Raw genomic sequence first — 12614 nt, forward strand, 5'->3', positions numbered from 1 at the left:
GTGTTTAAAATGTGAATGCTGTGCAAAATGTGAGGAGCACTTAGTGTTCAGTTCCCTCTATCCATCTCTACCCCCCCCCCCAAACTGCAGGCTTCTCAACAACCGGTTGCTATTAGATACTGCCGGGCTAGTCACCATGGCAGCAAATTCTCAATCATTTTCTACACATACACGATTAGCTGTGATGTGGGAGGGTTGTCCTTGAGTCCTTGAGCGTTCCCAGGTCCAGCTGAGGAACAGTCCACCTGTGAGCAGAATCGAAATGCTTTGACTGGGAAAGGATGCTATTTGCTATGCATTAGCATACCACATTTTAACAGTTTCACTTGCAACTTGTATGCCATGATGCACTTAAACAATGCCCTGTTGTGGAGGCGAAGAAGATGGAAGATGGAACAGGTGAGGTGAGACAGAGAGAAAGCACATCTAAGAGAGTGCAGAGTGAAAGATAGGAGATTGGGAGAGCTGATTTTCTTTTTCCAATAAAAGCGACAATCCCCCAGTGTTGCTATGGCGACCTCTCTCTCCCTTCCTTTCAGTGAGCTACCACTTATCCTTGCTGCCTTTCAGTCAGCAGGCCATGTGGGTGTGTGTGCTTTTGTATGTTGGCTCCTGAATGAATCAAGCAAATGAAGGGGAAAACCATTAGAGAGAGAACTGTTTCACACACAGACACACACACGCACACACAAAAACACATTAATACAAATTGATATGAGGCCTCAAACTGCAAAATGCTTTGTATTTTTACTGACTTCGATCTTTTCTCTACGTTCCAAAAAACAGGGAGTCATATGGATGTTTTTTATATAGCAAATGGTCAATCATCATAAAAGCAAAAAGTGAATCTTGAACTGAATGACATCCAGAGCATTACAGGACATTAAGTCATCACTATCTTATGCAGAGCCTTCCAATTGATGAAGAATAATTACAACACACGTATTAGGTCACATCATGTCTCAAGTGTCTCAAATTATTTTCACATTTTCTCAAGACAAAATGCAAAGCACACAAACGGGCTCAGACACATAGTAACTTTGTGTATAATCTCTGGTTTTTTTTTTTCATAAAGGGGAAAAACTGCTCCAAGTCTCTGTGATTCAACATCAGCACTGGTGTATTTTTAATCACCAACCAGAGGCACTGTTTCTATTCAGCTGTCTTCAAATGCCCTTCAACTGTATGCAATTTTTTAAGTCCTAAAATTAAAATATGCATATTCTTATGCAAGTTTTCATCATCTTCCAGCAATGTTGTGTTGTTGAAGACGTCTGACTAATGATATGTGCAATCCACACTTTAAATACAACATATTGTCTTACATTTATCTACGGAAAATTTACAGTTTGCCTGTAATAAATGGTTGTAACCAACATGTTCTCAGCCACAGAAATGCAGAATACACACACAGACTGTTCTATCCACTTCTGATTTGTCAGAATGTGATGATTTGACATATGTAATCCCAGAATCCTCTGCTGGTCAAATCATTACCACCACTTTCTGTTGGTAATTGGTGCATTGGTACTGCAGATAAAATATGTAGGGATCAGGATTCAGCAGTAATATCGTCCATTTGTGCAAGACTTTAGTAAGGCAAAGCACAACTCAACATAACTTTGAGTTTTCTCACTGTCCTGGTATTATTCATTAACATGAACTAATATAACCCTAATAAAGTCTTAATTTAGAATATTGTTTGCATTCATCAAATAATTTAAATAATTTTGTTTGTTTGGGTTTTTTTAGCTCTATTTTGGTATCTAGTAATTCCTGAAAAATTGCTTTTTAGTAGCAAAATGCTACACTACATTCACCTGTCTATAGCTGACTTTGTTTGTCTGCTGTCTGGTGCAAGGCAGGTAGGGCACAGTGGATATTTTCACTGAGCTTTTCACTGAAAACAGCTGCTTCATGTGGCCTGACATAACCCTTGTGAGAGGGGTGAGTGTGATCCCAAAGACTACATTTTGTAAGCTCAACTGAAAGACAGTTGGGAAGAGCTTGAGAGAAGGCTGTAAATATGTTTGTGCGTGCTTTTCTAAAACAACATATAGAATAATTTGATTAATGATGTATTCTCTGTCAATAACTGTTTCTGTCATTGTCATGGACCAGTGTGACACGAGCTGTGTGAGCTACTGCTAAGTTAAATCCCATGAGGGATCACTCCCAATGCCAAATTCACACTTATCGTGTTACTGCTCCAGCCTGAAGCTTTACCTTCATTCTGCTACTCTCAAATTGTGCTACTTTCCCCTTTCAATATAACAACATTTTCCTTATTGAGCTATGGTGATACTACTGAAATTATACTGCAGGGGCTGCAGTAAGTCCGAGAATCTTTCAACATTTGCACCCCTACTGGACTAAATTACTGTTCTTTCATACATAAATTACCAACTGCAGCCACCACCTGTCAATGTGGCATTATAGAGAAACTGTCAGCAGAATCGTTCTGGCTTGATAGCAGAATATAAAAAATGACACAGTCAGGAAACAATAGTAGTGTTGCAGTCAGAGAAAAGTAATAAACAACAAAAAAATAACTAAAACCAATCCACACCCCCTCTTCAAACATCAAGTATCAGAAGTATAATATATCTATAATGTATATATTTTTTGGAGTACTATTATAATTAGGCTCATTAAACACTTACTGAGTTCAGAGTTGACTGTAATGAGTGAGTGAAATTGTGTCCTGCAATTCTCACTAGGGATTTGTAATAAATTTGTAAAATATAAATATGAAATAAATAAAAATGTAGTGTTTCTGATTATTGATGATATACGGCCTCAGCTCTAAAGAAAGGAATAACATGCTGGTTGAAGTGTATATATGCTGCACTAGAGATACTTAAGTAACATCCTTTTGTAGCCTGCTGTCCATGGCCTAGCATTATAAGCAGGTCTTTAATGTGCAGATGCTGAAGGAAAAATAATGTCACCAAGTGCAAAGAAAAATCCTCATCCAGCAAAACTAACACACTGTAACCAACACTTTCCCACACAGGGGGAAGAGAAAGAGTGAGAGAGTGAGGCAGGCAGTTGGGGATGAGAGGGACAGAAGCTCTGCTGCAGAGCACACCTCATCTCCTCTTTAGCTGGAGGGAGAGAGAGAGAGAAAGGGAGAGAGGGGCTCAGTCTGTGCCAATTTTCTCTTCAGCTCCACTGACAGAGAGAGAGAGAGCTAGGGAAGTGATATTTCAGGAATCTTAAAAGCTTCACAAATGTGTGTGATTGAGAGAGGGGAGAGAGAAGAAGAAAAAGAAGCATCCCAGCATGTGAAGCACTCGTAAGACTGACAGCTAATGGAGAAGGCAAGAAACAACAGAGAGAGAGAGAGAGAGAGAGAGATGTAGTCAGCCAGCCCTTGTTTTGCGGTAAGAAACCTGTAATATGTTGACTGAATTTTCTAAGCACACACAACATCGCAACTGTCACACAGACACATGCAGCTGTGCATGTATATGTGCACATCCAAGGGGTAAAGGCAGTATTGATTCAAAGGCGATATTAGCAGGTGTGTATGTGTGTATGCATGTGTTAGAAATTTAGAGGCTTCAGGGTGGCTCTTGGCAGAGAGGAAAAATAAATCTTAAGTTTGTGTATATGTGTGCCTTGGTGCAAGCTGGAACAAATTCAGCTGCGGGGCAATGTTTTTTTTTTTTTATTATGAGTATTATTATTTTTAAGATCTGCATCCAGCACCGCTCTCTCTCTGTCATACACCCCTCTGTCCTGCCTGCTCTCTCTCTATTCCACCCTGTTGCAGTGTGTCTGTGTTGTAGCTGCAAAGCACAAACAAACAAAATTCAAATGCTTTATATCTACGTATTCCCAATTAGTCCTTTAAAGCATTGCTGTGGCTCTCTTTCTTTTAGATTAAATAAAGTAAAGTCAGATGTGTATGAAGGAAAAACATGTATGAGTTTAACAGTTCTGCAATAACATGATATAGTTGTAATTTCTTTTTCACCTCAGTAGCCATTTACTTCTTGATAGCTGCCTGTTAAAAGAGAGGAACCACTATATAATCAATTAGCCCACAGCTATTTGACTTAAATCTAGAACTGTTCAACACATTATGATATTTACAGTAGTTTAGTATGTCTAGTATAGGATGTTCTTTCCAAAAGAATGTACACTAAATCCAAAAGTTAATGATTTTCTCCTTAGAAAGCAACTGTGAGTGGGTGTTTGTGTGCATCCTTCATTTTCTAATCTGACTGTACATTTTTATTTGATGGTTTTCCTCTACTATGTCCCCTATTAACTGTATGTCATATAGTTCTAATCATTAAAGTAAAAATGATAAATGACACAAAGAAAAAAAGAAAGTCAAACAAAGGTAATCAAACTAATGTAATGTCCAATGTGCTTGATTATTTTTTGATTAATGGTGCACACGAGTACATTAACTAGTGAAGATTTAGCAAATATGCAGAGGAACTGGGTGTGTGAGTGAATATGTGGGAGGAAGGAAATAGGTCTATTTAAAGTATGTATGTATGTTTGTATGTATGTATATATGCAATAATCATTTTCAATAATGGACAAAAATAAAAAAAAACCCATGATATGTGAATGTGGATAGACTGACTCAGAGTTATGCTGCATGTTTTAAGTAAGTATGTGAAAGTCACCAGGGAAAATGATTGATTTTCAGCAGAGCAAAACAGCTTTTGTAAGAGGCAAAATGTAGTAGATTACAGTACAGTAAATAATGTTGTTGTTACTGCACCGTAATTTTGCACATTATACTGTACTACAGCAAGTGGCACTCAAGGTTTGTCTTAAACTTTACTGTGTTGTGTGCCACACAACAGATGTAATAGTCGGACAAGGTAAAAATTAAGATTAAAGTGGTGCATGTACAATAATCCATTACTAAGGGATTGATCTGGATTAGGGCTTCCACAAACAACACAATCTGAAATCATGGTTAATTAACATGATAATTAAATTCTCAATTAACCAAGTATTTGTTTTGTATGTTACAGCACATGTCATAAAACTGTCAGAAGTGCCTATTATAAAATGTCTTTGTAAAGTATGAAAAACACCATTTGCAGCATATTGGCCCCTGAAAGTGTATATGGTGTTTGAACAATTTTGGATGAGGGTCAGCACAACTTTGTCATTTTCTAATTATTCCTCATCTGTATGTTCTGAGTGAGCTACGGTGCAGTCATCTAAAGTTTCAAAGACATTTAACTCAGAAAGCAAAAGATTTTGGAGAGTTAGGGCAGAGTTATGAGGCAGAGTTATGAAATTACCCACTGAGTCATTACTACTTTATGTTCCTTTTCTGAACGGTTTAAATTCTAAGGTAGATAGTCCTTCGTATATATTCACACATTTTTTTGGCACATGTTTTTACTTTCCTAGAACTGTGAAAAACACTGTGAGCTTTTCTGAGCAAATGACAAAAATGGGGCACATCAAACTTAAACGATTAATGCATTATTGAGGAGTTTGCATATGAAGAGATGAGAGAGTGGAGATAAAAGTGAATAGCTGATAGAAGAGTGAGAGTGAGCCCCAGGATATAAGACCTGCTCCTGTGTTTTCACTGTTACAGCTTACATATTAGTCTGACTTAGTGCTTGCATACTGTGTGCATACTGTGCAAACAAGCATATCCATACACAAAGTGATGCTCATACAGTTAAACTACATGATGTTTGAATGCTAATAGCTTTTTCTTCCTCTCAATAAATGAACTAAACTGAGAATGTCAATTAATTCACCTCGTTATTGGAAGAAACTTGGCAAGCGTCTGTACCAACAAAAGCTGCAAATTTGTACTTCCTGGTAGTCGTGCAGGCTGCAGACCTCAGTAGCAGATGTTTGAGTTTTATCCACCAGCTGGCAGGATGAAAAGACTTTGCACACGTCAGGAAAGATTAAAAGTTAATTTAATGACGACTTTGTCACAGAAAGTGAACTGTTTTGTAGAATGAATGGAGGTAAATGGAGGAGGAAATGCAGTTTCCTAGTTTCAGAAATGTCATCATGATGTATGTTTCCATGGTCCAGTCAGAGCTGTTTTATCCACGATACACAGATTGGATGAAAACAAATTCCAAAGTAAATATCTTGACACAGAGACAGAACTGGGAGATTTGTTTCCATGGAAACTATGAAGTAAGCCTTGCATGGGTTCTCAGTGTTTCTGTTTCTCATGCTTTAGATTTTCCAAAAATGATACAAGTACTAATGATTGTCAGTGTTTTGTGCTTATTATTTATGTTGCTGACATTATTCTAACCTATAGCCAAAATATATTTAAAATAACATTTAGACAAATGATTGTAAAACATCACTCTCCAAATATCTACTTCGTAGTGTCCTTGAGGGTGCAGTTGTCTTGCAAGGTAACTCATCACAGTGAATGTGTGTATGGCAAATTGTAATTCACTTTTGATATATTTACTAAACAAGTCAATTTACAACTCACTATAGTTATAATATGAATAATCCTACAACAAACAAAAACAACACACTTTAACTATCAAGAAATATTCGGTTCACAAGGCCAAGAATTACTAACACAAAAAATGTGATTGATGGATTTTTCCCTGAAAAAGTTGAATTTGAATTTGTTGTTTACTGCTGGGTGATGAATGTATCCCTATAATTAATGCTGCACCAGTGACATTAGATTTTCAACAATTTACTGAGAAAGAATGATCAGATTTCTGCAATGGAGTGATGCAATGTCCATCTATTGTGTGTAAAAAGCCATCTAGCAACCAGCTGCTGGTCATTAAGGTAACTAAAATCTCTCCCTGGTGGTGGTATCAAAGAAGATGCTCCTTATGTTAGAGGTGGATTTCCTCTAATATGATGAACATTTTTACAATGTATTAATAATGGATCTAATTGTAATGTGATGTAATCTAAAAGGTGTTGCTCATTTAGTTAAAAACCTAATTAGCGTCATTGTGATATATTTGTCAGCTCAATGTTTTGGTTCCACAGTCCACAGTGGTTTTACTGCAATTAACAATTTGCAGGAAAAGAGCAGAAGGGAGTTACATTTACAATAACTAAAATGCCATAGCACTGTGACTGAATGTCATTGCAGAACTCATGTGCCTGTGTCCTCAATTTGCCTCAAATTGATTAAAATGGATTTCATTAAACTAAAAAATACCATGGCATTTTAACAAAGAAACTCCACTTCACAATTTGGGGCAATGTGTCAACAGAATGCATGAATTGCAAATAATCTATTCTATACTAGTTTATATCTGTTTTCATTGAAAATGCTATAAAGACATAAATTAGATGACATGCCATGTGGCATTAAAAGAGAATCCCAAATATGCTCAGTTATTCAGTAGGGCTGACAACCTATTACAACAGAAGAGCTCTGTAGTACAAGAGTCTGGGTACTAAACTGATCATCTGTATTTGAGATCTGTCACCTGCTCAAAACATTATAAGGTAACACATATGGCAAATGAGGCCCCCAACTGTTCAGCTGACCAGCTGAAGTCTTATATCAAGCAAGAACTGGGAAAAGAATTGCTATAAAACTAAAGCAACTAGCCTTTTCAGTTCCCAAACACATATGGAATGTTGGTAAAAGGGGAGGGTATGCAACACAGTGGGAAACAGGTTGTTGTCCCAACTTTTTAAAAACATTTTGCTGGCATCAAATTGAGAATGAGCATAGTGCTTTTAAAAATTAATACAATTTCTCAGTTTCAACATTTTGTTTTTGTACTATTTACAAAATATAGCTTTCAAATTCTTGTATTCCCTTCATTTACACAGCATCCCAACAGTTTTGGAAACAGGGTTGTACTACTCTATATTGCTTTTCCTCTATTTTACATTCCACTATATCCTATATCCAACTATATACTATATTTAAATTTCAATGTTTTATGAAGAACAAGCTGACATTTGTGGGACAAAAAAACACATATTTCCTTGTATGGTGTTTCTGCTCCACTGCTTGGCTAATTACTGGTATGATGTCAATCCCGCTGAATGTGTATGATCAGTAAATCTGACCATGAATACTGAGCAGAGTGGAAATGTCTGCCAAATGTTATTAGAGTAAACACTGATGTAACTCTGATGTATTTTCTGTGTGTGTGTGTGTGTGTGTGTGTGTGTGTGCACCTTCTTGTGTATTTGCTCCAGCAGCAGCTGCATTCACACACTTTCCCATTATAGCCATAACTACAGGAGGCTGATAATATAAAGCATCCATGGGGTCTTTTAAACTGCTATATAATAAATACCATTTATGGGACGCTAGGTTCTAACAGATACTGAATGTGAAGCACTGACATGAAATATTTATATACTACATGATTTCCTCACTGCTGACTCCTATTTACCTATTCTCCTGTAGGCTAAAGATAACACTGTAGATTACAGCAGGGAACTGTTTTTCCTCTGTTCTATTCCCATTTTCTTTCCCGCATTTTTTTCTCTGCCTTTGTTCTTTATCTTTTTGTCTGTTCTCTTTCCATGTGTACATGTGCTGCTACAGCCAAAACAGTGACTCTCCTCCCCTGTATATTTGTCCTCATCCATCCTTAGCTGCATAAAATTTCTGCTGTTATGAGTCTGCATAATAAGATCCATGTGACCTTGTTAAAGCCTCAATTGCATTTTTTTTAACAAATGCACCAACACCCAGCTTTGGGGATTGTTACGATACAGTATAGTGCTTTTAAAAGATGTTCTTATATAGCATACTGAATAAAGCTGTTGATTTTAGTATTTAGTCATTTAGGGTTTTTCTCTATTTCTCCCTGAATATTTTCTTTCTCTTTCTCTTTTTCTGAAAAAACAGTGAGCTTCCACACAGCGAGCTATGAATCCTCCACCTGTGACCAAGATGTGAGATCGATGGTGTAACAACAAAGGCTTTCATCAAACTACAGCCATTTTGCTGCCCTACCACTACAATCAGAGCCACCCATAGCACGTTTCTTGCTATAGTAGAGCCAAGCTAGACTACAAAGGGAATATGCACATCTCAGTTTTTTATTTCTGATTCAAACCTCTGTAGAATGCTGTCAACAGTACAATTTCTCTAATTATTTATGTATAATGATGCTGAACCATCAGGCCCACCTTTCACAGTTTTCACACGTATCATTAAACTGTTAATAACACGACTTAACACAGAGCTCTGGTCCAAATGATTCATCTCACACCCTCATAACAAACTCTTCTTCACCTTGTCTGAATCAGCTCCTGTGATCTGTGAGGATTATGAGGCCGACATCAGTGCTTGTAGGGTCACAGCGTCTCCTGTGTGTGTTTGTTAGCGTGTGTGTGCCTGCCGTCCTGGCCTCGCTACCCCACGCACTACCATGGCATGTGTCCTGCCCTGTGCGATGTGTGTGTCAGATCAAGCCATGGTTCTCCCCTGATTCAGCCTACCATGAAGCTCCCACTGTGGACTGCAATGACCTGCTGCTGACCAAGCTCCCCTTGCCCATACCTCCAAACACACACACCCTGCTCCTGCAGAGTAATCTCTTGTCAGAGCTAGACATTGCGGTGCTGCATGGACTGCCCAACCTCACTGATCTTGACCTTTCCCAGAATCGCTTCAGTCAAGTCAAAAAAATTACTCAGAGTTCCTCCCTTTCCTCTCTGCTGTCTCTACACGTAGAAGAAAACCATCTTACTCACCTACCTGAGGCTTCCTTCTCCTCACTACCAGCTTTGCAGGAACTCTTTCTCAGCCACAACAACTTACACTCGATCGCCCCTGGAGCCTTCAATGGTCTGGACTTCCTACTGCGCCTTCATATCAACAACAACAGACTTACCACTGTTGAGCCACAGTGGTTTAGGGCTTTACCCCGCTTGGAAGTTCTCATGCTCGGCGGAAACCCTGTGGAGGCTCTCCCTGAGCGAGGCTTCCTCGCGCTAAAATCGCTCCGGAGTCTTGTTCTTGGTGGCATGGGCCTGAGAGGCCTGGCTGAAAAAGCACTGGAAGGGTTGGACAGGCTGGAGAGCCTCTCCTTCTATGATAACCTGTTGACCAAGGTGCCCACACAGGCCCTGAAGAGAGTCCCAGGACTGAAGTTCCTTGACCTCAACAAGAACCGCATCAAACTGATTGAGACAGGAGATTTCCGAGACATGATCCACCTGAAGGAGCTCGGACTAAACAACATGGAGGAGCTGGTGTCTATTGAGAAAGCCGCCCTGGAGAATCTTCCTGAGCTCACCAAGCTGGAGATCACCAACAACCCCCATCTGTCCTACATTCATCCGGAGGCTTTCCTCCAGCTGAGCAGGCTGGAGAGCCTCATGCTCAACTCCAACTCTCTGAGCGCTCTGCACAAGCACGTCATGCTCTCCCTGCCAAGTCTTCAGGAGGTCAGCCTACACTCCAACCCACTTCGATGTGACTGCCTGTTTCACTGGGCCACTGAGGAGGCCTCCCACTTTCACATTGAGAGAGACACAAAAACAGACACTCAAATGGCTCACACTGTGCGTTTCATCCAACCCCAGGCCACCTTGTGCTCTGAACCTCCGGAGCTGAGAGCTCGCAGAGTAAGAGAGGTATCATCCCGGGAAATGGCAGCTTCCTGCCTACCTATGATCCCCACCAGCTCCCTTCCCTTTTACGTAGGGGTGAAGGAAGGAGGCAAACTGGTTTTGCACTGCAGAGCTCTTGCAGATCCACAGCCTGAAATCTACTGGGTGACTCCATCTGGGCTGAAACTTGGTCCTGCCTTGAGCCTTGCATCCAAAGGTTTACGTGGTACCTGCCTGCCAACATCCAAGGGATTCAACCACACATCCACCTCCAGCATGTCTACCAAACCAGTTCGAGATAGAATTCCCTGTATACCCTTTAAGCACTACCGGGTACTTCCTGAGGGAACTTTGGAGATAACCAAGATTACTCCAAGTGAGGCAGGACTGTACACCTGTGTAGCTGAGAACATACTGGGAGCAGATACACGCACTGTTACTGTCGGTGTGCGTAGGAAGGAAAGGAAAAGAAAAAGGGCTATGGCTGCTAATTTAAATGTATTTCCATTATTCAGATCAGATGTCAGGTTGGAGGTGAGGGAGCTCGGAGAACACTATGCTATCCTGTACTGGCAACATGGGCACAACCACCACTCAACTCGTCTATCCTGGCAAGCTATTTACTCAAATGCCCACATGCCTACATATACCACACGTATCCTGGCAGGCACACAGAGCTTCAACCTGACCCACCTGCAGGCAGAGACATTTTACCGCGTGTGTCTACATTTAGGGATCAGTGAGGGCACCAAGCATGTCAGCAGGAGATCAAGAGAGAGCAGAAAACCTCAGTGTGTTTCATTCAGGACAAAAGATATCCCGGAGTCTCAGCCCAGCCTTCAGCTAAGCCCAGAGCTGACCTCCACAGCTGTTACACTTCTGCTCCTCGCATTCATACTGCTGCTGCTGGCAGGCCAGGTCTGGGACACTGAGCTCAGTGAGGGCGTAGGAAAGTTTCGTAGTTCCCCCCTTCAGGACATCACTTGTCCCAAGGCCCTAATCATCAATCAAAAGACAGAAGGAAGCAACAAACATCTGCCATAGCAGACTGAAACACTGCTTAATTGTGCACATTAAAGTGGAGACAAAATGTTGGTGCACCCATACAGAGGTAAAAAATGTCAAATATATGCTTTGTGAATCACAGCTAGAAGAAAAGGAGTCATGCAGTAGATCAGAGCCGTGGCCTAGAAAGAGATTTGTATTTATTTTATCTACAGTATAAAGTATATATTGACATTGTTGGTGTGCTAAGATGTATTATAAAAAATGCCTAAATCGTAACCAGGGATAAAAAATGGACAATCATTTTCCTGCTGCTCAGAGCAAAACAGCGGAGAAACAAACAAGTCTGAGCTACTGATAACCACTGGACTGAAACTAAAGAAAACCTGGTTCATTCCAGGGACAGATATTTGCAGAGGAGAGCAGCTCAGACCTCCAGGGCATATATTCCTGGCTACATGCTCCAAAGACTGAACCATACTTTCTCCAAGCAGATAAAGTCTGCCTTGAGACTGATACTGAATGAAATCCCTGCTTGTTTGGGCTCTGTAAGTCAAAGTGATTGATGTAAACAAACCTTTTGCTTAGCGTTCAGTACCTTGGACAGGGTTTTCCATCTTGCAGTACATATATAGTATATTCATCCAGATTCTCTGCATAATGTCCCACATCTTCTTTTGGCATAAAAGTGATCTAAAAGTGACTGTGTTAAATTCTATTTTGAGCTATTATACAATAAAATCTTTTTAATTTACTCAATTATACTGCCTAATTCTGTTTTTCCACAACACAAACTGAGTTTAAATGTTACTGAAAATATAATTATTTTTAACAGATCAATTCATCTTGAGCATTCACATTAGCATCAACATAGCACGATAGATGAAGGACCTTAAACCAACCTCTCTACATAATAGATTACATATTACTGATTCACCTGCAGCAACAAATCCTTTATCTGTATGCAGTTGCTGTTGCACAGTAGGATTGAATGTGATCATAGCTCAGGACATCTCAGTAAAAACAAGACACAGTGTGTCCCCTGCTGGAAAAGACCTGGAACTGAGCAG

At 39.8% G+C, this 12614-nt stretch overlaps 1 protein-coding gene across 1 annotated transcript; it reads left to right on the forward strand.

The window, feature by feature from the left end:
* The first annotated feature begins 3065 nt into the window (after positions 1-3065).
* Positions 3066-12298, forward strand: LOC137127495 (leucine-rich repeat neuronal protein 2-like). The gene is made up of 2 exons (XM_067504532.1): positions 3066-3386; positions 8828-12298. Exon 2 carries the CDS (start codon positions 9253-9255, stop codon positions 11581-11583), a length of 2331 nt encoding a protein of 776 aa, XP_067360633.1. The 5' UTR covers positions 3066-3386; positions 8828-9252; the 3' UTR covers positions 11584-12298.
* The last annotated feature ends 316 nt before the right edge of the window (positions 12299-12614 follow it).

Source organism: Channa argus, chromosome 5, assembly GCF_033026475.1.
Source record: "Channa argus isolate prfri chromosome 5, Channa argus male v1.0, whole genome shotgun sequence".
NCBI lineage: Eukaryota > Metazoa > Chordata > Actinopteri > Anabantiformes > Channidae > Channa > Channa argus.

Coding starts and splice junctions, on each gene's coding strand:
- LOC137127495 (XM_067504532.1), top strand. CDS start 9,253: ATGAGGCCGACATCAGTGCTTGTAGGGTCACAGCGTCTCCTGTGTGTG.